Here is a 23,026-nt window from a genome sequence, read left to right as displayed (position 1 = left end):
CCGTATAGTCTGCTAAGAGTGTCAGACACAGCTATACATCTGTAGTTAGTGCAAATATCTTTCCTTCCTTTTTTGTGGATCGGAGTTATCCATGACGTTTTCCATGAATCAGGTATGGGCTCCCCGTTAACATATGTAGTGAAAATACAAGAGAGAATTTCTTTCAAAATTTTCGGTCCGCATTTCAGAAGTTCCGCTGGTATTCCTTCAGGACCACTAGACTTTCCGTTTTTCATTGCAATTAAAGCCTTTTCAGCCATATCTACACTCACCGTCATATATGTTCCTCGAGTTCTATATGCTGTTGGGGACATCATACATATAAAGGGCGACTTTCTTTCAATTCATTTTTATAATGCAATTTGTTTTCTATTATAGACAACAATGGGCCCAACTACAAAGAGAGTATCTAAATATGTGAGGAGGCTACACCATAATTGGAAATAGTTGAATAAGCTGAAAATGATAATGATGATATGTGATATGTCATCGATATTCATTTCCAAGCCAACAGGTTGACATTTTACGACCCACGAGGAATTAAGAGACCTAGAAGAAGGCCAAACCTAAGATAGGACCATGAATTTGGAAATTAGCAGGGATAACTTACAGGGCCCGCATAGCAAACAATAGATAACAATGGGCCCAACTACAAATAGAGTATCTAGATATGTGAGAGACGCTACACCATAATCGGAAATGGTTGAATAAGCTGAAAATTATGATGATAATATGGGAAATATCATCGATGTTCATTTCCAAGCCAACTGGACGCCGTTTTTTTCGATCATCCGGCTATTATATCGTATGTAGTGTTACTTATAACTAGAAAATATAGCTTTGTCCCAAAGTCTCTCCAAAACCAAATATTAAACGAACTAAAATATTTTTAACAAATTATTTCTTATTATTATGTAGATCTTCGTAATGTGAATTATCAATAAGCTAAATATTCAGAGCAGCAGTCAACAGTTTGCAAGTTATAATGATGATCAGCAATCTTTGAAAAAAAACGACACTTTGAGAATAAGAAGACAAGAAGTAACTATTAATTAAATTAATTCTTATTTAGATTTAAAAATAGTGCAGTAAATCTACATTTAATTTAATCTAAATTTCAGATAATAATTGCATTTGCAAAACTAAAACATCGGTATTATTTATATTAATCTAGCTATTTATATTAATGATAACAAAAAATACACCTCCCTATTCCTACTATCAATGGTTGTATTAAACAATGATGTTGATAGATCGCAACTTTTTTGTAAAACGCAGAAAATTGGCGTAAAATTGTTCCATTTTGAAAGAATAATATAAATCTATTGTTTGTTTTGTGCTTTTTACCTGTTAATTAAGAGGTATTGTATACTTATACGCTTTCATATTTCTACACTACTTGTTGCTTAATAATACTTTTAAATCATCAAAAATTAATATGTTTTATAAAACGTATTTTTACTCTTAATGGAATATGACTCTAGTAGTTTATTTTAGGTATGCAGTTTTAAGCTTCATTCAGAACCTCGCAATTAGTGGAATAAATTAGTGGTTTTAATTATACTTTATATTTATAAGTTTACGATCATTCATATACAGGGTGTCCCACTTAAGATGGATACAAGCCAATATCTTGGTTGTTTGTTGAGCGATTTTTTTCATTTTTGGCAGGAGGCTGTATGGCTATAAGACGTACATTTTGCCCAGGGTAAGAAATGTGATACCTCATAGACGTACGTTTTAATGGCGTTTGATAGTTTTCGAGTCAAGAGTAAACTACCCTTAGGACAGTATTTATTTCAGATCTGATAAGTTATATTGAATCCTCCTTACCTAAGATACTTAAGTTCTAATTTTGATAAATATTCATACAGGGCGTTCCATTAAAATAAGACATTTTTATTTTTATTATAATTTTTTTAAGTACTTACAACGGCACTGGATAAACAACTGGTTTATTATCAATAACCAATTATAATAATCAATTATCAATTAATAATCGTTTTTTTGTGGTGGTTTGGTCGAAGATGTTGACTTTTAGTTTGTTATAGTTTTATAAATCTTTGTTTAGAGCAGATTTTTCAAAGTTAATAGTGATTGTTTTAAATATCTAACTATTTGGATTTTTTTAAATATTCCTCAATAAAACGAATAAAAATCATATTTCAGATTCCATTGAAAATTGGGTTTTTAAATTATTTAGTAATTAATTTTATTAATTTGTATTAGCAAACTTAAAAAACAATTTTATAAAGTAAACAAAATAAATTAAAAATATTTAGTTTTTTTGTATCGTATCTTAATTATTATGGAAGCTATCTGAAAACTTAAATCTATTATTAATTGATAATTGGTTATTGATAATAAACCTGTTGAGTATCCAGTGGCGTCGTAAGTACTTAAAAAAATAATAATAAAAAAAATGTCTTATTTTAATGACGCACCCTGTATCAATATTTATCAAAATTAGAACTTAAATATCTTAGGTAAGGAGGATTCAATATAATTTATCAGATTTGAAATAAATACTGTCCTAAGGGTAGTTTACACTTGACCCGAAAAATATCAAACCCCATTAAAACGTACGTCTATGAGGTATCGCATTTCTTACCCTGGGCAAAATGTACGTCTTATAGCCATCCAGCCTCCTGTCAAAAATGAAAAAGATCGCTCAACAAACAATCAAGATATTGGCTTGTATCCATCTTAAGTGGGACACCCTGTATATGAATTTTTGTGTCCGTTGTCTGGAACAAAAAGTCTGTTGACTGGGACAAAAAGTAAAAGCATAGTTTTAATATAAAAATTACGAAAAGATGTTAGTGTCTTCTTCAAAAGCGAATATCTCCAAAAAAAATAAAATAACTGAGATGAACCGAAAAACTAACTATCGAGGAAGGACGTTCCTAGATGATAAAATGATTTTTAAACACCTTGCTATCTTAACATATTCCACAGGGTGTTTCAAACTTTTACCAAAATATCAACATTTTGTTTTCCCGCGTATAACTGACAGATGGAAATATTCATTTTTAATTTTGAAAGAGATACTAAAAAGTCAAATAATTTAGCTACATATTGCTTAAATTTTAACGTGCACGTTTTTCGTGCCGGTGAGTGTATATTAAATCAGTGGCTCCATAAGGACATATTTTAAAATCTAATTTCATATTTTAAAGTTATATTCATAATCATCAAAAAGAATAATTAATCCATAGTATTAATTTTCAATAATAAATTCAGACGTTAAAAATTTTCTATTTCATAAAAATAATGCAAAATAGCTGCTTTTGCAAGTTTCATTAATCTAACGTACATATCACAGCAATTAATCTCGTATGCTTTATGTGTTGAAATAAGCAGTTTAGTTTACGTCTTTTCTTACTTTAATACTAAACAGTTTCGATGGAAAATGCTATTTTAAGCACGAATAAATAAATTATAATAAGTTTGAAAAAATATTCAATATTTGTTGGGCTACCACTTAAAAACCGTTAAGAACAAATTGACCTTTATTCGTTTATAGTTGACCTAAAGCCGTTTTAGCCTTGTTTATACATGGTAAAACACGCACTCTATGTTGAGCCCTTTTTAAGAATTGTACTATATTGTGTAGTGCCCTTAACTTAGAGCTGTAATAAAAAAAAGGAAGAGAGAAAAGTTAGATCAGCAGTTAAAAGACTATACCATAACGTGGTATACTAATGCTTTCAAAACCAAAGCAATCAGAGAAAAGTTAAAGATTTGCCTTGATATAAGTAAGAACAATCGTTGGATTATCACGATGTGCCTAACAGGACACTGTCTCCTCAATTAACACTTCAGTAGATTGAAGCTAAGACACAACGGCGAATGCAGACACTCTGGGGAAAATGGGAAACATCAGAGGTTTACACCTCATCACTGAGTGCGCTGAGACGACAACCATTCGTGCTATAAACATTGGTACGACTGGTATCGGAGATAGAGAACCCCTGCGACAGTATGTTATAGAAAAGTATTTCGCATAAAATCATAAAAGATATGAATTGGTTATGATATATGATATACAGGGTGTCCCAGGCTGAGTGTGCATTAGAAGTTTCTACAGAACTACAACATCTAGCTCGGAGATTTTTTGCACATCATAGTTTCACAACGAGATCTATGGATTACAAATATTTTCAATATGGCGGCACTTCCGGAGATACAGAAAATTGACAGGAACTTTCTTATTTTAAATGGGTGCCCCCATTTTTTATTATGTACTTAAATTCTCTGTAAAATTTTATGAATTTTGATATCAAACACTCTATATCTAACATTAACCGTTTTTGAGAAAAAAAAAATATTTAAAATTTTTGAACCAAAAAAATTGCCTGTCAAAAATATGTGTATAGCCTAAACGTCAAATTTAGTGATTAACACAGCCACTATGCCATAAAGAGAAAACATGTGGCTATCTATTTCAAAAATTAAATTGTTCGAATGTCATATAATAATGGCCGCAGCTGTCATAGAATTGAGCGATTAAAAAATTATCATAAATCATTTTTTTCAAATGGAAACCCACTTTTTTTATTTCGCTAGTGGAATGGCATTACTTTATACATGTTCCTATACCTAAAATAAATTGTTTTTGAGTTATTTAAGATTTAGTTTTAAAGCGTATATTTTTCCTGATTTTAACCAGTAGCCTATGACTTTAAACGTCAATTGATGTAAAACAATAGATCTGGCCATGTCATATTGTGATGCTTTGTTCTAAAAGCAGCATCATTTTCGAGCCAACTTTGCGCTGTTTTTTTTTCGATCATACGGAATATTATTAATAATAAATATCTACTAACTATTATATTAGACATCACTAAAGAGCGAAAATACGAGATATATTCTTATAAATACACTTTTTAAACTCTTAAGCAGGCAGTATTTATACTATAGGAAATTCAAATAATTCTTCAGTATTTATACTATAGGAAATAAATTGTCTCACCGTTTGACACTTAATGTCAAAGGAAGCTAGATAAAATCAAGAAAACTATACGGTTTCAAACTCTAAAATCTTAAATAACTTAAAAACGATTTATTTTAGATATAGGAACATGTATAGTTAAAAAGTAACGAATTGAAGAACCGTTTCATTAGTAAAATAAAAAATGTGGGGTTCCATTTGAAAAAAAATGATTTATGGTAATTTATTAATCACTCAATTCCATGACAGCTACCGCCATTATTATATGACATTCGAAAAAGTTAATTTCTGAAATAGATAGCCACATGTCTTCTCTCTATGTCACAGTGGCTGTGGTAATCACTAAATTTGACTTTTAGGCTACACAATTTTTTTGACAGGTAGTTTATTTCGTCCAAAAATTTTAAATAATTTTTTTCTCAAAAACGGTTAATGTTAGATATAGAGTGTTTAACATCAATATTTATAGAATTTTACAGAGAATTTAAGTATGTACTAAAAAATGGGGGCACCCATTTAAAATAAGAAAGTTTCTGTCAACTTCCGGTATTTCCGGAAGTGCCGCCATATTGAAAATATTTTTAAGCGATAGATCTCGTTGCAAAAAAAATGATGTGCAAAAATTTCCGATCTCGATATTGTGGTTCTCTAGAAACTTCTAATGCACGCTTAGTCGAGGACACCCTGTATATTTATATTTATATTTTGATATGATATTCGCATAACATTAAGATACACATAGTAATGTGTATCTAAGCGAAACATTTATTTCAAGAATATATGTGACTTAAAATTGATTTGTCAAAACAAATACAACAACATATTGCTTAAAAAAACAGTAAAACTTTGACTTACCCCGGTCTTTCGCTAACTCCGTTTGAAATGCCATAATGGGGACCAACGTTTCCACTCTGCACATCTAAATCTGATGGTTTCTCCCGTACCGTTATTTTTATAGGTTTAGCATCGTCTTCAATCAATGCTTTTGCCTCACGATTTCGGTCATTTTTCCCAAACTTGGCCATAGACAAGTCTCCCAAACTCGAATCCATTGATCCGATTAACTTATTCATATTATTCTGAACTTCCATTTCTATCGCTTTCGCATTTCCCAATCCTATCGTCGCTACGTGATTATTAGTGTGATTATTAGAGACACTTAATGGTTGATGATTTGAATCTGAAGTTTTAATATTATTCTCTGTTAATAAGCGATCAGTAATAACTTCCGATGATGAGTTTGAAGCTTTCTTGTTATTGCCGTTTGGAACAGTTGCTATATTTTTAGTTGATGAATCTATTATCTTATTGCCAACTTGTCCAACAACATGTTGCTTTTTTTCACCATTTCCATTATCAGTATGTACACTATTATTATTTTCGGCATTAGCAGGTTTATTTAGGTTACTGGTGAGATCATTAGAAATAGAACTTATTCGGTTATTCAGACCACTATCCTTAATTAGCGTTTTAGTATTTAGAACAGTATCATTCATTTTGTTAATTGCATTGCTAACACTTGTTGCACTCAATACCCTCCCGTCAATCATTGGCGATACTGCTTTGGCTCTTTCAAAAGTTGGAGTATCAATCTTAAGTGGTTTAGTAACGGTAGTGGTCGTACCGGAAACAACTGCTGCTGTAGATGCTGGTATTTCGCTAATAACTACATCTTGTAGATCAGTTTTGCTGCCTCGAACGGAAGACGTTTTTTCATTTTCTTTTTTGTTGTTGTTTCCTTTTTCATTTATATTACTCGACGATGATATTGGTTGAACTTCATCTTTGTCTTTCTTATTATTGTTAATAGAAACGGAATTATTTGGTTTTGTTAATGAGTTATTTAAACTGGCTTTTGTATTACTATTTAAGGCAGGCTTGCCCACACTTCCCGAAATGTTCGCGTTAGATTTGCTGTTCACTTTAAGACCGACCGACTTACTGGAAGTTGTCTTTGATTTACTCGAGTTTGTTTGTTCGTTACTAACACTACTATCACTAACATAATTTTGATTTTTATTACCCATATATGTTTTTGGAAGCAAATTTGGCCGAGAGGAAGTTCTATTTATTGAATTCCTTCGTGGAGGTATTCGTTTTTGCGGCGATTCATTTTCATCACTACTAGATAAAGGTGGTTTTGGCGACAATTTAGGTTTATGAAAAGTATTAATTTTAGACTGTATATGTTCGTATCTATTTAACGGAAGTTTTCTTGGAGACACACCTGAATCCTTATTATAACCTAAGTTCGATCTAGATTGACTCCTGGATGGTGGTTTACTACCGTTCCTGGTAGGAGAGTGTATCCTACTGGGTGGTGTACTTTTACTCTTTATTGGTATTCTTGATGGGGAAGACAATGATTGACTAGGTTCGGGACTAGAACCTAAAATGGGTGAGAGTTCTTGAAATGCATGAAATCCACGTACCCTTTTTCTAGGACTAGGAGGTAGCCGTTTTGGAACATTTTTTGATTCCAAGTTAGTCAAACTTTGACTCAATTGTCTGTTGAATTTTCTAGGCGGTAGATGAGACACTTTCTCGCCAAATACTCCACTATTAGAATTTTTTCTTGTCCTAGTGGCACCGGTCTTTGATGATCTTGTTCCATTGGGATTAGGGCTCGTACTCCTTGGATCCTCAGGCGGTACAGGTGATCCAATGGGACTCGCGTGACGTGAGCCAGTTGGATTGAAACCATGTCCCTTGAACGGACTCACTCGTCCTGTCGGAGAGGAACTGCGAGAATTAGGATTGCTGGGTGAGACTTCACCGATGATAGCAAAGGATTGGTGCTTGTGGCGGTGAGTAGATGGAGTCAATCTAAAATTAATAAACTTAAGGTTACTAAACAATAGTTATAATCCAATTAAAAACTAAAAACTACTGAATTATTGTAGTTCTAAATAGTGTTACCTAAAATTTTCTATCTTTACATTACGTATTTTTATTGCAATTAATAATTGCTAATTATTAATTAACTATTAATAAAGATGTATTATTATTATGCACATTGATATTTTATCAGTGTGTGTATGCTATTAATTTTAAGAAACTATAAATAAACTATACAATCGCTTAGATAAATTTTATTAATAATAATTTACAAAGCGTAGCCGAAAGAAATAAATATATCATACGGTTTATAAAACATGAAGAAAGTCGCATTTAAATATGAAATCCAAATATAGGTGCCTAAAGCGTTTTGATATATTAGTGTTTTAAATCATAACAGGCATTTAATTTAATAAAGATTTCTGAAGAAATCTGGGTGCAAATTTTACCTCTTCTGTCCCTTGCTGATTGGAAAAAAGAAGAAAGGGTATTTATCTCCAAAAATATTATATGTAGATATACAGGGTGTCCCAGGCTGAGCGTGCATTAGAAGTTTCTAGAGAACCACAATATCTAGACCGGAGATTTTTTGCACATCATTCTTTCACAACGAGATCTATTGATTAAAAATATTTTCAATATGGCGGCACTTCCGGAAATACCGGAAGTTGACGACAACTTTCTTATTTTAAATGGGTGCCCCCCTTTTTTAATACATACTTAAATTCTCTGTAAAATTTTGTGAATTTTGATATCAAACACTCTATACCTAACATTAACCGTTTTTGGGAAAAAAATATTTAACATTTTTGGACGAAAAAAACTGCCTGTCAAAAATATTTGTATAGTCTAAAAAGTCAAATTTAGTGATTACAACAGCCACTGTGCCATAAAGAGAAGACATGTGGCTATCTCTTTCAAAAATTAAATTGTTTGAATATCATATAATAATGGCTGCAGCTGTCATGGAATTGAGCGATTAAAAAAGTATCATAAATCATTTTTTCAAATAGAAACCCACTTTTTTTATCTCGTTGTGAAACAATGATGTGCAAAAAATCTCCGATCTAGATATCGTGGTTCTCTAGAAACTTCTAATGCACGCTCCAACCTGGGACACCCTATATACCTCAAAAAGAAAGTAGGTATCATAATGGGTATTTTTCAAAAAAGACACACCTCTAAGACTTTTTTATTTTTTCACATAAAAAAACGAAATTTGGTATTTTTTACTTTATTTGATAGAAAATTGCATTCTGAATAGAATAAACTTAGAATAAAAATAGAATGAAACTCCGTTATTTCACCTCAAGTTAGTTTCGTAGTTAAGTGTTTATTAGTTTTTAAGAAAAAAAGTTACTAGATTTTAAGAAATTGTGACTTTTTGAAGCAAATATAGGTATATAGTAAATATGAAAACTTCATTGTATATTTTCTTTTAAAAGTTATGACATGTAAGCTTAGAGCCTTAAAAGGCCATTAAAATATCAAAACAAAATATTATACCCGTGTGATCTCTAAAAATCTTATCAGGGTATAATACTCCACGTCAAATAAAATAAATCTAGGTGGTGGAACAACCCAGACTATTTATTTGTTGAAAAGATTGGAATAGGTGATATAAAAAAATACGTTTAATTGTTTTACAGTACCTGTAGGGCACCGGAGCAGGAGGGGGATCTGGTAGTCTGGCTGCGTCTGTAGGTAACACCGTAAATGCTCCAGGGGCCAGATAATGCATATTCATGTCGACCTACAGAAATACACTATTAATAAATGAAAAAGATTGATATTAAATGGTTATGTTCGGCATGGTTGACACGGTCAAAGTGTACTTGGATCAAATACACTTGGACGCCTCTTGGGATTGTATCAACCGATTTTAAATCAGTTGATATGAGTCCAAGTGAGATGGGCGCAGTAGTATACTTGACCGTGTCAACCAGGCTTTAATGGCTCTTAGAAACTAACTATAAATTTAAGCTACATTATTATAAATTGGACACCCAATATTCTACTATTAGAAGTGTAGTGTTAATGTAATACCTACTATTAGAAGTGTAGTGTTATTATGCGTATTTTGTGTTTTTTACACACATTTTTTACATCTATCAGACACCATTTCTTTTTATTAGTTTTATTTAAAACTGGCTAGGTATTTTTACACAAATGAAGAAGGAAATTAAAGATAAAGAATTATACCATATCCGTATTGTAACACATTTTTAGACAACTTCTTCATTTGTAAGATTTTGATGGTCAAACATTAAGTCATATCTTGGCAACAGAAGGCAGCTTGTGAGGATTGATACGTCTATGTCTTCTTGTAAGCCTATAGAATGTGGTGTCCCTCAGGGTTCAGTACTTGACCCTATTTTGTTTCTGGTGTTTATCAACGATATTGAAAATCTAGACATTAGCGGTAAAATCTGCCTTTTTGCGGACGATACTAGTTTCACTTGGAGCGGCCCAGATGTTACAGCACTATATGATACTATATCCAGTGACTTACGCACCATTAAATCTTGGTGCGATTCTAATCTCGTATGCCTCAACCTATCAAAAACTAAAGTTTTGTCATATAAAAGTATGTGTGTAAGCTGCGTGAAAAGGTTTAACTGTGACGGTTACGCTGCCGCACAGTTTTAGCTGCAACTGTAGCAGGGGATGGCTATGGCACAGTGAGGACCGCGACGATAGTTCCCTTGTGCTACGTTCTCAGCCGGCTAGGAGCAGTTCACTACTCCTCTTAAAAGTACTATACAACCTTTTATATTTAATAATACCACTATTGACGTCGTGGACTCTATGAAATTCTTAGGACTTGTTGTAGACAACTCGTTAAAATGGGACTTTCACGTCGAAGCTCTATCAAAGAAACTAAGCGCTGCCTGTTTGCGCTAAGATCAGTTTCTAAGGAACTTAACTTCTCAACCTCTAGAATAGCCTATTATGCCCTTTTTGAGTCACATCTTCGTTATGCCCTTCCGTTCTGGGGTACTTGCTGCGCTACAAATCGTATTTTCAGACTTCAAAAGAGAGCAGTTCGATATTTATTGGGACTGAACAGTAGAACTCACTGCCAGACTTTCTTTAAAAATTTCAAAATACTGACTCTTCCTTCTTTATTCATTTTTGAATCCGTTTGCTTAATCCGCAAGCACATATCTGCTATTCCCGAAAGGCCATCTCATAACTATCCACTTCGGAATGCGGAGCATGATCTTTATCTGCCAACCCCGAGCTCAGAACTAGTTAAAAGTTCAATACTGTACAATGCCAAAAAAATGTACAATCATCTGCCTTTGAATATCAAGTCGCTTTCATTCTTTCCCGCATTTCACAAAGCACTAAAATCATACTTACTGGAGAGAGCCCTATATACGGTAAACGACTTTTTTGTTGATGTTTAATTATGAATAATTTTGAATTTTAAAATTTTGATCATTTCACACACTGGTCAAAGGTCAAGTATTTAATATTTTATAACTCTAAAATTATATCTATTAACTGCGTACTGTTCTGCAATTGTCCATGTATATTCTTTTTGTTATTTTAATGACTTAAATTTTTTTTAATTGTATTATTTGTATTGTGTATTTTTTGGTTTGTATTTTTTTTTGTGCTTTTGTTTGTTTTGTGAGTGCTTTGTCGATGAAGCCGTTTTGGCTTTTTGTACAATAAAGCGTTGTTTGTTTGTTGTTTATTCATCAACAAAATATTCCTTATGCTTGGACTAAATTTTCTCGAAAATAAAGACATAATTTAAAATTCCGTTACAATACGGAAATAGATTGAAGTTTTCTGATTACAATAATATATAATTTATATGGTTTTGTAACAAATTGCTCGATATTTTATGGCAAATGGTGAAGCTCTGCAGACCTTAATCAAGCTCAATGAAAGCTCGTGTATTTGGAATTTTGGGTGTGGCTTAACACGACAGAATCGTGCTAAACTTTAGGCAGATTTCTGAAATATAATATTATATGTTATCTGTGATAATATATATTTCCTTCGGCCACACACCCGCTTTACCTGACACCTCAGAGCGACCCGAACAGTACAGCCTAATAGACTCTTAAGGTATTTTCTTTAAAGAAAAAAAGTGAAATATTTATAGTTCGAAACCCGTTTATAAATGTGTTTCGATATCTAATACCGTATGATCGAATAAAAACGGCTGGGGGATCACAATCGATGGGAATTTTGGCAAGGTGAATCTCTAGACGTCATTTACTAAAAATTGGCATAAACTTGTCAAAAAATAACACGAATTATTATAGAAACATTAAAAAAGGTTATAACATTTCCAGACACACAATTCTATTCCAAAAAATATATTTTTTTCTCGAATTTTTTAATCTACACCATTTAAAAATCATTTTTGCTCGATATAAAAATAAATTAGAACCTTCTTAGAGAACTGAATTATCATCGATAGTTATTCCCCAGCTCTCACCGTCTTTGACGCCGTTTTTTTTCGATCTCAAGGTATAATTAAGATAAAAAAAATTATACCTCGAAGTTCTTGCCTGCTCTGGAAGGAGCTCGATGCTCTGGAGTCCTCATTACGAATATCAACTATTCTATTCAGCTGCTTAGTATCAAATGTTGAAGCTGCATTACTGATAACGGGTGCCATTCGTTTCTCAAACTCGAACGCGTAATTTTCTAACTCATTTCTGTAATAAAAAAACAGAAAGCCTTTAATGATGCGATCGTCCAAAAATAGTTCGAAACATATTTATAAAAACAGGAAACAGATATCTTTCCCTGCTACGGTTAAAAATATACTAAAATTAGATATGAAGAACTACATTTTGAGAGGATGTTTCCAGTCATTTCCTTCCATTTTTGAAAAAAAAAAAGAATATAATGCTGTCTACAAAAAAAATTAATTGCAGCTGTCTATCAAGAACTTTAAGAGTGGAGTCTCATGTATCAGACTTCCGACGCCACGATGATAAGGCAGCTATATTCTATTAATTAAAATATTTTGGCTGGAATTATCATCCAAATATTTTAGATTTTTCTCAACGTCGCGTCTTATGAAGTTCAATTTTTTTTATTTCTTACTGAATTAATATAAGACTTATATCATCTTGGTTACACTAACCATAGAGTCATACATTCATTGGGACATTATTAACCCGAATTAAGGTTGATTCTCACTATACCTTCCGTTTCCATTCCATATCCCTTCCACATCCGTTCCGTATTTTTTATTGTATTGACGCCATACGTAAGCTTCCGTTCCGTATCGGTTCCATACTTTTTATTGTACCATTAATAATATCATTACGAAAGTTTTATTTTAAAAATTTGTATCTTTGGAAAAAGGTAATAGATTTAACTAAGAGTATTTTATGTAAACGGAAGGGAGGTGATACGGAAGGTATAGTGAGAATCAATTTTTAAGATGCCATTATTCCCTCTACCTTTTATAGGTAATAAACATGAAATACAATAGAGATTTTGAGTAAAATGTTTAAATATTTTTTATTCAAAACGTTTTTTAATTCATTCGGCCTAGCATTCTACTTTTATTTCAACTAAACTTTTCGAAAAAATAAGCTCATTTTAAATAAACAAAAGTAGTCAGTATTATACGTTTTATTTTTTTTCAATAATTTGTGGCAACACAATATTTTATTTTGCATAATGTCTTTATATTCAGGCAGAAATCTACGCTATCGAAAGATGCGTACAACTTATCTTAGATAGGAACTATCGGAAAAAAGAAATACCCATCTTATCCGATATTCAAGCAGCCTTAAAAGCGATCAACTCAGTAACCATCAATTCAAAGTTGGTCAAAGAATGACTAGAGAAGCTGAACAAATTAGGCAAAGAAAATAAAGTCATCCTACTCCGGGTGCCAGCCAAGGAAAAGATAGAAGCTAATGAGAAGCAGACGATCTAGGTAGAAAAGGAGCAAACACTCAAATAACTGGCCAGAACCGTTCTGCTTCCCAAATGAAAACCAACTTAAAGCGGAACTCAAGAACCTGGATAAAGAAACCAAGAAAAAAACCTGACTCATCTCCATCAAAGGGCAAAAGAGGGAGCGAGAACCTCTCACCTCTTCTCCGGCAGGGAAAGAAAAAAGCCAGGATGGAAAGCCGTCCAACACAGGGAGGCAAGTAGGGACGTATCACCAGCTTGGCCGCTATTGCTGGACAAGTGAAAATGGCGGTGCTGCCAAAGGATTTCCCAGAGGTTGCTCTGACCACCGAACAGATAGCTAGCTCTAGAAGAGACTATACTGGACGAAGTAGTGGCGATCGGATCGCAACACAACGATCTACAAAATGTGGGTCAGCTGCGTTTTGCGAGGATACACTTTCAGGTGGGCACGATCCTCATAGATTGTGTATCTGAAGAATCGGCGAATTGGTTGGTGGAAATCGCACACCTAAGCTTAAAAATTGGCAAGGGCCGGAACTGGTTGCAATGAAGGGAGAAAACATCCCTAAAGGGGCGGCCATAACGGTCTTTCTGCCGAGGAGCAAGGGGAAAGACACCACCTACCTGCTGAGCCTTATCCAAGTTCAGAACTTCAATGTAAGGACATCGAGTTGGCGAGTCATCACAATAGGAATTGACCTCAAATCCAAGGCGGCAATAGAGAAAGAGGGAAATATCCTCTATTATAGATACGGGACGACACCGGTATCAGGTCTAAGGAGAGACCAAGTTAAAGAGGTGGAGAAAATGGGAACAGATCCTCCAGCCTCCACCTCCCGGGTTCCTCAGCCGGAGGCAAGCTCGTCGACTGTGAAGAGCGGCACAGAGGGCCAAACTCCAACCGTGGAAGGGTGTGTACCCTCGGAGAAAGAACTGTTGTCAGAGGAGGATGGGAAATATCCTGTCCCCTCTACAACAGGGGTATGATGGGTTATAGATTGTGTGATGACTCTTACTCATTCTACATTCTACAAGAACCTTGGAGTCTCCATCCGTAACCTGGTATGGGAATCCTCCAACGGTCTAAAACACTCAAAGAAGTTTATAAGGACCTACAAATACTCAAAGATTTTCCTTCAATTATGTAAGAACAATCTTCCGATCGCCACGGGTTTATTTTTTAAACAGGACACTGTTTCCTAAATGAACACCTCAGTAGATTGAAGCTAAGAAACAACGGCGAATACAGATTCTGTGAGGAAAATGGGAAAATAACGGAACACCTCATCACTGAGTTTGCCGAGACGACAACCATTCGTGCCATAAATTTTAGTACGATTGAAACCGTGTATTCTGCAAAAACCGTCTCAGATACTGGCTTTTGTCAAAACCCTGAGATTGTATGATAAGTTATAACTCAAGAATAGGGAAACTTCTCCCCTCTCACAATCTACATCTCTACAAAGTCCTTATAATTTGAAGTTATGCTATTGGATATTTACATCAAATATTAATTTATTATTTAAATTTTACAGGATTGTTATTCAACTTATATTCATAATGCCATACAGTTATACAAAATAGTAGAAAAGCATCAACTATCATAACGGTATTATAAAGTCATAAGAAAGTGTTCTTAATTGGTATGCCATCAGTAATCGTACCTCTCGTTATGTAGATGTAATAATACCACTAAAACTAAAAAAGAAAATGAAATTCTCGCCTGGTTCTGCTTCTTTAACTTTTTTAACATTTAGTGATAAAAAAGGCAATTATACCAATTTTCTTCTACCGTTAAATTGCAAATGCATAAAAGAAAGTGTATCATCATTCGTTTGCAGGAAAAACATAATTTGGTAAATTGATGCTATCACGTTATATTCAGGTAAGTTTTCTAGTACAAACAGTAGCAAAATAACAACAAATAAATGCAGAGTTTCACCTAATTACTTATTTTCTTTTCAAATGAAAGTGCCAATTGTGTATGCATGTATTTATTAAAATTATATACGATTTTTTTGAATATAAGCAATTAAAAATTTAACAAGTGGCACAAACAGAGTATTTAATTGTTTAGCATTTATATCTATTATTTGAAGGTTTTCACTGAATACAGGGTGTTTCAAAAAATATGTCTCATCTCTCGTGGAGTGATTCCTCACGTCAAAATAAAATCTAAAATCTTCTTTTCTTCGAAATGCTTTTAGCGGTTCGAGTACAATTTTGGGAGTCGAAATTACTATAATGCTAAAAAAGTGTCGACAAATTCGACAGAGTCCCTGGTGAATCCTTCGACACTTTTTTAGTACTAAAATATGTAATATTTATAGTAACTTTTACCCTCAAAATTTCATTCGAATCGCTAAAAGCACTTGGAAGAAAATTATAATAAATCGAAAAAGAATGAAGATTTTAACTCCCTGTTGCTACGAAACAAAGCAGAATCGGACCTATGTTGATATAAAAATAATTTTTATCTTTACGTGAGGAACCTTCCCACGAGAGATGGCACAGTTTTTTTGAAACACTGTGTATAGTAATGAAGTAATTTAGAAAGAATTATTAAAAGAACTAATAAAATTCCCGGGCGATATTGTTATTTAGCTTTATTTGATAGCAACCACTAATAAGAACTAGACTGAAACTATAAGAAAATTAAATATTTGTTTATTCGTTACAAAATATGCCGTTAAATATAACTAAATATTTGATTGTTTTAATTATTATCTTAAATACTAATTAGTTCGGTTAAAGGTTTGTATATTTAAAGTAGTTCATAGAACATCAGATAATTATTGATAATTTAAAACAATATTTAAAACTAGTAAAATACATATTTTCAAAATTATTATTATCGATGTTGGTGAATAACCTTAACAAAACGGCCATAAAATAATTAATGTAAGATTGAAACTGAAATCAAATACGCCGGGTGTTTTTCAAAAGTGGCTCACTCCTATAAATTTTTTACCTTTTCAAACAAAAAATCAAGAGTTGGTATGTTACTGCACGCCATAAATCAGGATTGATTGACGTATGCAATTATTTTTGGTCACTTCCTGTTTCACCGGAAATCACTACAATTTTTGATTTTTAAACCCTCGATATTTTCGATAATTCTATAGAAAATGACATTCTGAAGAGAATTACATCTTGTATGTCAATTTTTACATATTTGCTTAAAGGGAATAGTATTTTAAATTTAATAGTTTTTTGTTTTGTTATTACATTTAGTTATTACAGGTTTTTTTTTAATATCCTTAGTTCTATTATTGTTACTAATATTTATTAAAACCAAACCTGTATCGTGTTACTTTTTAACGTTTTTTAAATTTTAATAATAATCGCAACCAATCAGTGTCGATATGACACTACGACAATAGTCACCCAAAGCCACTTCGTGATATTAAAAAATAACCTCATAAAGTAATGATAGTATAGAAAAAATTTCTAATTGTTGATGGCAAGTTCATTTCGCTCTTACAAATTAACCAAGATATGTGTTGATATGAGCCAAAAAAAATGCTTAGGACACAATACATGGTTCTGATTAAAAAATAATGTTTTAGGAAAAGTTACTCAAGAAATTATTGCACAGGGTGTTTTAAAGTTAGAGATAAAACACAACCCTTCAATTAACCCTGTATAATAAGCCAAATAACCTGAGTTTATGAATTAAAGTTGATATATTTATATAGTGTTTGCTGAAAAAATTATGAAAATAGGTCTAAAAGTGAAAAAAACATAACACTTTAAATTTGACGAAAAAATTCTCCGTTGAATTTTTTTGCATCTGAGTGAATATGATTTTTTTTCTCGATCAGTGAGTGATATAAAATATAGAAAGAAATTAAATAAAATTAATAATAATTAGGTATATAAAATAAACAACTATTTTATCATTTACCGTAAATATCTTCAAAAAGTGTAGAGTGTAATTGAGTTTAATAAATTATTGTGAATTTTTACCAAAGTCCTGTAATAAAAAAAAATAATATAGTGACTTTGACTCTATCAATCCCTATGAGTTATAAGCCCAGAACCCTTGTGCGGCGTTGCAAGAGCAGTCACGAGAATGGCCACAAAACGATGTGTGGCCATCAAATCTCTAGGACAGTGGATAAATTCACCAGGGTAGAAACAGGTGAAAATGATTAGAACATAAATAACTATATAATTTATTAATTTTATTGTAGAACATTCGCCAAAATTCACGGCAGACTTGATAACCATGCAAAGACAGAAAGACAAAGTTGTTCTTAGTGGATAATGTGTACCACCTGAAGAAGAAACAACAGAATACATTTTGTGTCGGTGCTACAGCCTGATAAATGTGCGGTTCTCTGTAATAGGCAATGACAGGCTATTTATATGAAGAGTCCAGTCTCTATGAAGAGTCCAGTCTCCAAGTTGTTAGACTATCTGTATTAGCGTAACTAGCAATTTATCCTGGGGCAGGCCTGGTGGGGCCTAGGTTTGAGCCCAGGGGGGGTCTAGGGCTTTTGTTTTTTTAAAAATGAAAAATAATTTTAAAAAACACATTTTTTGAATAAAACGTTTACATGAATTTCTCTATCAATAAATTTCATAGACTTGGTTATCAAACCGTGTTCCCGTAGATTACTTAAATACCTACAAATTTTTTAAAAAAATAAAAATTAATACATTTTTTGAATACAACAAAATAATATTAACTAAACAAAACTAAAAAACGTCATTTTTACTGCATCACAAGCAAATAAAAATTAAAACGTAGCCAAGAGTCATAATTCAGGATTTCCCTGGAGGGTGCCCAGCAGTACCAGGGGGGGGGGCGGTAACCCCTGGCACCCCTGCAGTTACGCCAATGACTATCTGAAAAGGATAAGACTGGAGAATGTAACCTACGGATCAGAAGAGGACCACAATAGATTTGAAAAGGTCGCAGTGGATCAAGCTGATAGCCACCTCGAATAATCTTATCTAAGCCATGTGTAAAAGAAAAAAATGCAGCGACTAAATTACAAGAAAAAATATTTCCTAACACAACATTTCTAAAGATATTCCATCTTATATTCGCGCATTTTATTTCTCTTTATAGTTCACACTATTAATCATTTTATACTAAGGCGATTCAAACAGCTAAAAGATCGTTAAGGAAATTTTAGAGCGCTGTGTTGTATTAATTAAGCGACAAATTAATTCTGACATATTTCTGGAAAAAGTTAGCAAGACAACAGAATCGTTTTTTACTGCAAGTTGCAAAAGTATGAAACTTGTTCTACTTCTTGATATGTCTTCATTTAATAAAAACTCACAGTTTTCCTCAAATACCGAATAAATAATTTACATTTTGGCTAAGTGAGGTAAAAAGTTTGTCATGATTTTATGTTATAGTTGTTTTGGTAAAAGTCCAAATTTTTCGAATTACCGGCAGGTACAGTTTCTGAACATTTTTAGGTCTATCAAAAAAACAGAAACCGATAAATTTAGTACTGATTTATTACAGCGTTTTCAGATGGAGCGTCCGCGACGGACCGTCCGCGACTTCGAGCAAGTACCATGAGTTTATATGAACGATTTCACATGGGTGGCGTATGCTCCGTCCGGATGAGCTATATTGAAAAAACATCCGCGCGGACGCTCCGCGCGTACGCTCCATCTGAAAGCGCTGTTAATATGGGCATGTTCCTCTAAATTTGAAATTATCTATCTCCTATGCAAATATTTTTTTATTTCAGTTTAATATCTCGCTATTTTTTATTTATGCGTTCTTCTGGAATTAATCTTTAAAAATCATAATAATAATTGTTTTATGTAAAAATGTAGCTTGCTTAAAACCTACAGACACAAAACTCTCACTGGTTCTTTAATTAAATCCGCGCTTTGTAGAATATAAGGTTTGCGGAACCGGAGTTGTCTTTCGGAACCGGGAATTTCGGTACCGCGCCTCTTAGGAACCGGGATTTCCCGTTTTTTTCGGAACTTTCGGTACTGACAATCAGAAAGCAAGGAATGGTTTTTAAAAGTAAAATTGATAAAAAAATTGGAATTTTTAATGAAAATAATATCAAATTATTAAGTAATCAGTCATTAAACTGAAATCATTATTAAAAATTAACATGAACACAAGTAAAGAAAAAATTATATAGGTAACTTCAATTTCACATCAAATGAGACAAAAGCCCTAAAATATTGAGTTAAAAATGCAAATATCTATTAAAATAAAACATAATAAATATTATAGAAACTTCAAAAGAGAAAAGAAGAAAGAACAATAAGAAACAGCATGATTACTTATTTAGAAAAGTTTGATTTCGACCTCCATGAAGTATCACGACCTCTATGACTTTCTCACGTAACAAAAAAATAATTTTTAATTATTGTTACCGAGGTCCGGTTCTGTGATCTAGGTAGTATTAATTAGTCTCCGGAACCGTACTAAAATATTTTCGTTCAACGATTGTGCAGTTCGTCAATTAGCAAGCAAGGGATGGTTCTCAAAAGTAAAACCGAAAAAAATTGAGTTTCAAATGAAAATAATATCAAATTAAGTCACGAGAAAGCAATCATGAACACAAATAATGAACACAAGCGAAAAAAAAACACATAGGTAGCTTAAAAATGACATCAAACAACATCAACCTCGAAACAAACTTAACTAAATTTGAAAAAAATACCTAACATTTTCAATTAAATATGCCAATGCCTATAAAAACATAACACAAAAAAATATAACTAATAGATACATTTCGCAATATAGTACTAAATAATAAAATAACATATTTAAACTTCAATAATTGCTAATAAACATTATCGAAACTTCAAAATAACTTCAGAAGTATAGCATCACTATTTATTTCGAAGAGTTTGATTTCGAACGCTAGAAAGTATAAAAAGTCTTTCGCACGTAATAAAAAATATGTTTTTAATTACTACCGAGTCCCGAAAGTACCGAAAGAACCGGGAATTCCCAGTACTTTCAGTACCGGGGTTTCCCGGTTCTGAACCCTACTGTGTACGTCTGCGTAAACACGAAAAGCCTGTAATAAGCTACAATAATTAATATTATACTATCGATTAAAGATCTATGACCACCCCAATTATAAATCTGGTTAAATGCCCCCAAAACGAGAATAAAAATGACGCATTTCATTCAAGACGAAAATATTTATTTGCCGCAACTCCTTATTGCATGAATAATGTATTAAGATTAATGCCTTATCTCAGATCTTTACATTCAAATTAGAACACTATGACAAAACGTGTTGCTAGAAAAATAAAATTGAAATAACGACTTCTACTCTAGTCCAACTACCATCCATTACGTTTAAACAATCTGTGACTTCAACTTTATAAAACAGACATATACGGGGTGTTTCAAAAAACATGCGCCATCTTTCGTGGGGAGATTCATCACGTAAAAATCAGATTCTCACGACTTAAGCAAGGCTTAAGTCAGATTTTCCAGAGGGCTTCCAAGCACTTGGAAGACAATTATAATAAATCGAAAAATAAGGACTTTTAAAACTCCTGTAGATACGAAACAAGCAGACCAATGTTGGTATAGAAAATAAATCTTATTTTTATGTGAGAAATCTCCCCACGAGAATTACATTACACTAATAATATTCAATCTAACCAATAGTAGTATCACGTAGTATCTAAAAAAAACATTTGAGGTTTTGATTACTAAGATGCATTTCGTTAGAAATATATATTTTTTTTAATATTAAGAATTATTACGGTTGGGGATTGGAACCTTTGGTGTTACAACAGCAAAGTGTAACACTAATTCACCATAATACACCAAGACACTTTACTTGTGCACTGGACTCGCGTTTCGCTAAACATGTTAGCATCATCAGCAGATGATTAAAACTTAGTTTTAATTATCTGCCTTTTTTAAAAAAATTGGAAATTTGGAAAAATATAAACGGGATTAACCATTTTGGAACAATCAAATTTTTTTATGAAGAATGCATTTCTAACAAAATCTCGACAATAAAAAGTTTTTCTTCTTGCGTTCAATTATTTTGCATTTTAAATTTTAAATATTCTTTATTGTTATTTTTTTTATTATTATAATTTTTAATAGCAAAATAAAACATTAATTCACCACAATGCACCAAAACAATCTACCTTTGCACTGGACGCGCGTTTCGTTAACCATCATCAGATGATTAAAACTAAGTTTTGATTTTTAGGACTTCTTGAGAAAAAAATATATTTTCATGTTTTTTTTTAATTTTCTTAAAAACGGTAATGAAATTTAGAAAAGTATAAACGGAATTAACCATTTTAGAACAAGCAAAAATGTGTATGAAGAATAGATTTTTCTGAAAATGTCAATAATAAAAAAAAATCCTCCTGCAAAGACAATCCGGGGAAATACTGTATATTTAAAAATGTGGCTATAACTTACCTTGGTTTCTTATATCCACATCCCTACTTCAGGCTTTCAAGGCGACACAATAGAAAAAAAAACAATAAATATTATCACTTAATTTCTAACAGAAGATCAGATATGAAAGAACGAATAAACCATTCAATAATTTGAGGACTTGACACGTTAAAGGAGCCCATTTAACTGAACGCAATCATAGACCGGTTGCAACCAAGTAAGAAAAGAAAAAAAATGCCGCCTCCCTCAACGTACGTGTCGAAAAAAATAAACGAAGTGTTGAATCAACGTTGTTCGCTCACATTGCGCCATACTACACTGTAGCAACAAAGCACTAGAATTCGTGCCCATTTGAAAGTTAATAAGTGGCGATTTTAGCGCCACCGGCCATGCGTGGAAGAAGAACGAAACAAGTGGAAAGCCCCCGAGTTTCCTTCGAATTTATTTAAAGAAGTTGGAGGCGAACGGTGGCCATATAATGGGAGATCGGTGCGATATACCATGCTGGCAGAAAGTCGATAACGAAGCTACGAATCCAATTGAAAAAAAAATTAAAATAAAGGATAATCTTCCTTATTTTGAAACAGATATTTATTTTGCTAATTGTAATAATTGTAATCTTGTAACAAAATATTTTATATATTGACATGTCTGGTAAATCGGACAAGGGTGCGAGTCGGACTCGTCCACCGAGGGTTCCGTACAAAATTGTAGGGAGAGGAAGTGAAGGTATTTTGGAATAGTAGTTACAAAAAAAATTGCAAAAAATTTAAATGTTGATTTTGAATAATATAAATAGCATACCTTAGATCTACATATCTAGTATGCCATACGAAAGTTTCAAAGTAATTTAAAAAGACTGAACGAGTCGTTCATTCGAACGAGTATTAAAAATGAATCGTGAGATTCGATTTATTGTTTGCAATACGGTTCGTTCAATT

The 23,026-nt window shown here is 32.6% G+C and overlaps 1 protein-coding gene across 2 annotated transcripts in view; it reads right to left on the bottom strand.

Annotated features, from left to right (window-relative positions):
• LOC115882434 (protein stum) overlaps window positions 1–22,387 on the bottom strand; it is a 46,153-nt gene extending 23,766 nt beyond the window's left edge. The window contains exons 1-5 of one of the 2 annotated variants that reach the window (XM_030900493.1): window positions 22,107–22,387; window positions 12,314–12,477; window positions 9,445–9,545; window positions 8,242–8,256; window positions 5,810–7,780 (exon numbers count right to left, since the gene is read on the bottom strand). In XM_030900493.1, coding sequence (XP_030756353.1) covers window positions 5,810–7,780; window positions 8,242–8,256; window positions 9,445–9,545; window positions 12,314–12,364 — 2,138 coding nt within the window. In that variant the 5' untranslated portion in view covers window positions 12,365–12,477; window positions 22,107–22,387. The remainder of the gene's footprint in view (window positions 1–5,809; window positions 7,781–8,241; window positions 8,257–9,444; window positions 9,546–12,313; window positions 12,478–22,106) is intronic. The other variant, XM_030900494.1, reaches the window with a different exon arrangement.
• Window positions 22,388–23,026: the final 639 nt, after the last annotated feature.

This window comes from Sitophilus oryzae, unplaced genomic scaffold (assembly GCF_002938485.1).
Source record: "Sitophilus oryzae breed Bouriz unplaced genomic scaffold, Soryzae_2.0 scaffold_177_pilon_pilon, whole genome shotgun sequence".
In the NCBI taxonomy this organism is placed as follows: domain Eukaryota; kingdom Metazoa; phylum Arthropoda; class Insecta; order Coleoptera; family Curculionidae; genus Sitophilus; species Sitophilus oryzae.
Note: the sequence above shows the minus strand (reverse complement) of the source record. Positions and strands in the feature narration are given on the sequence as shown.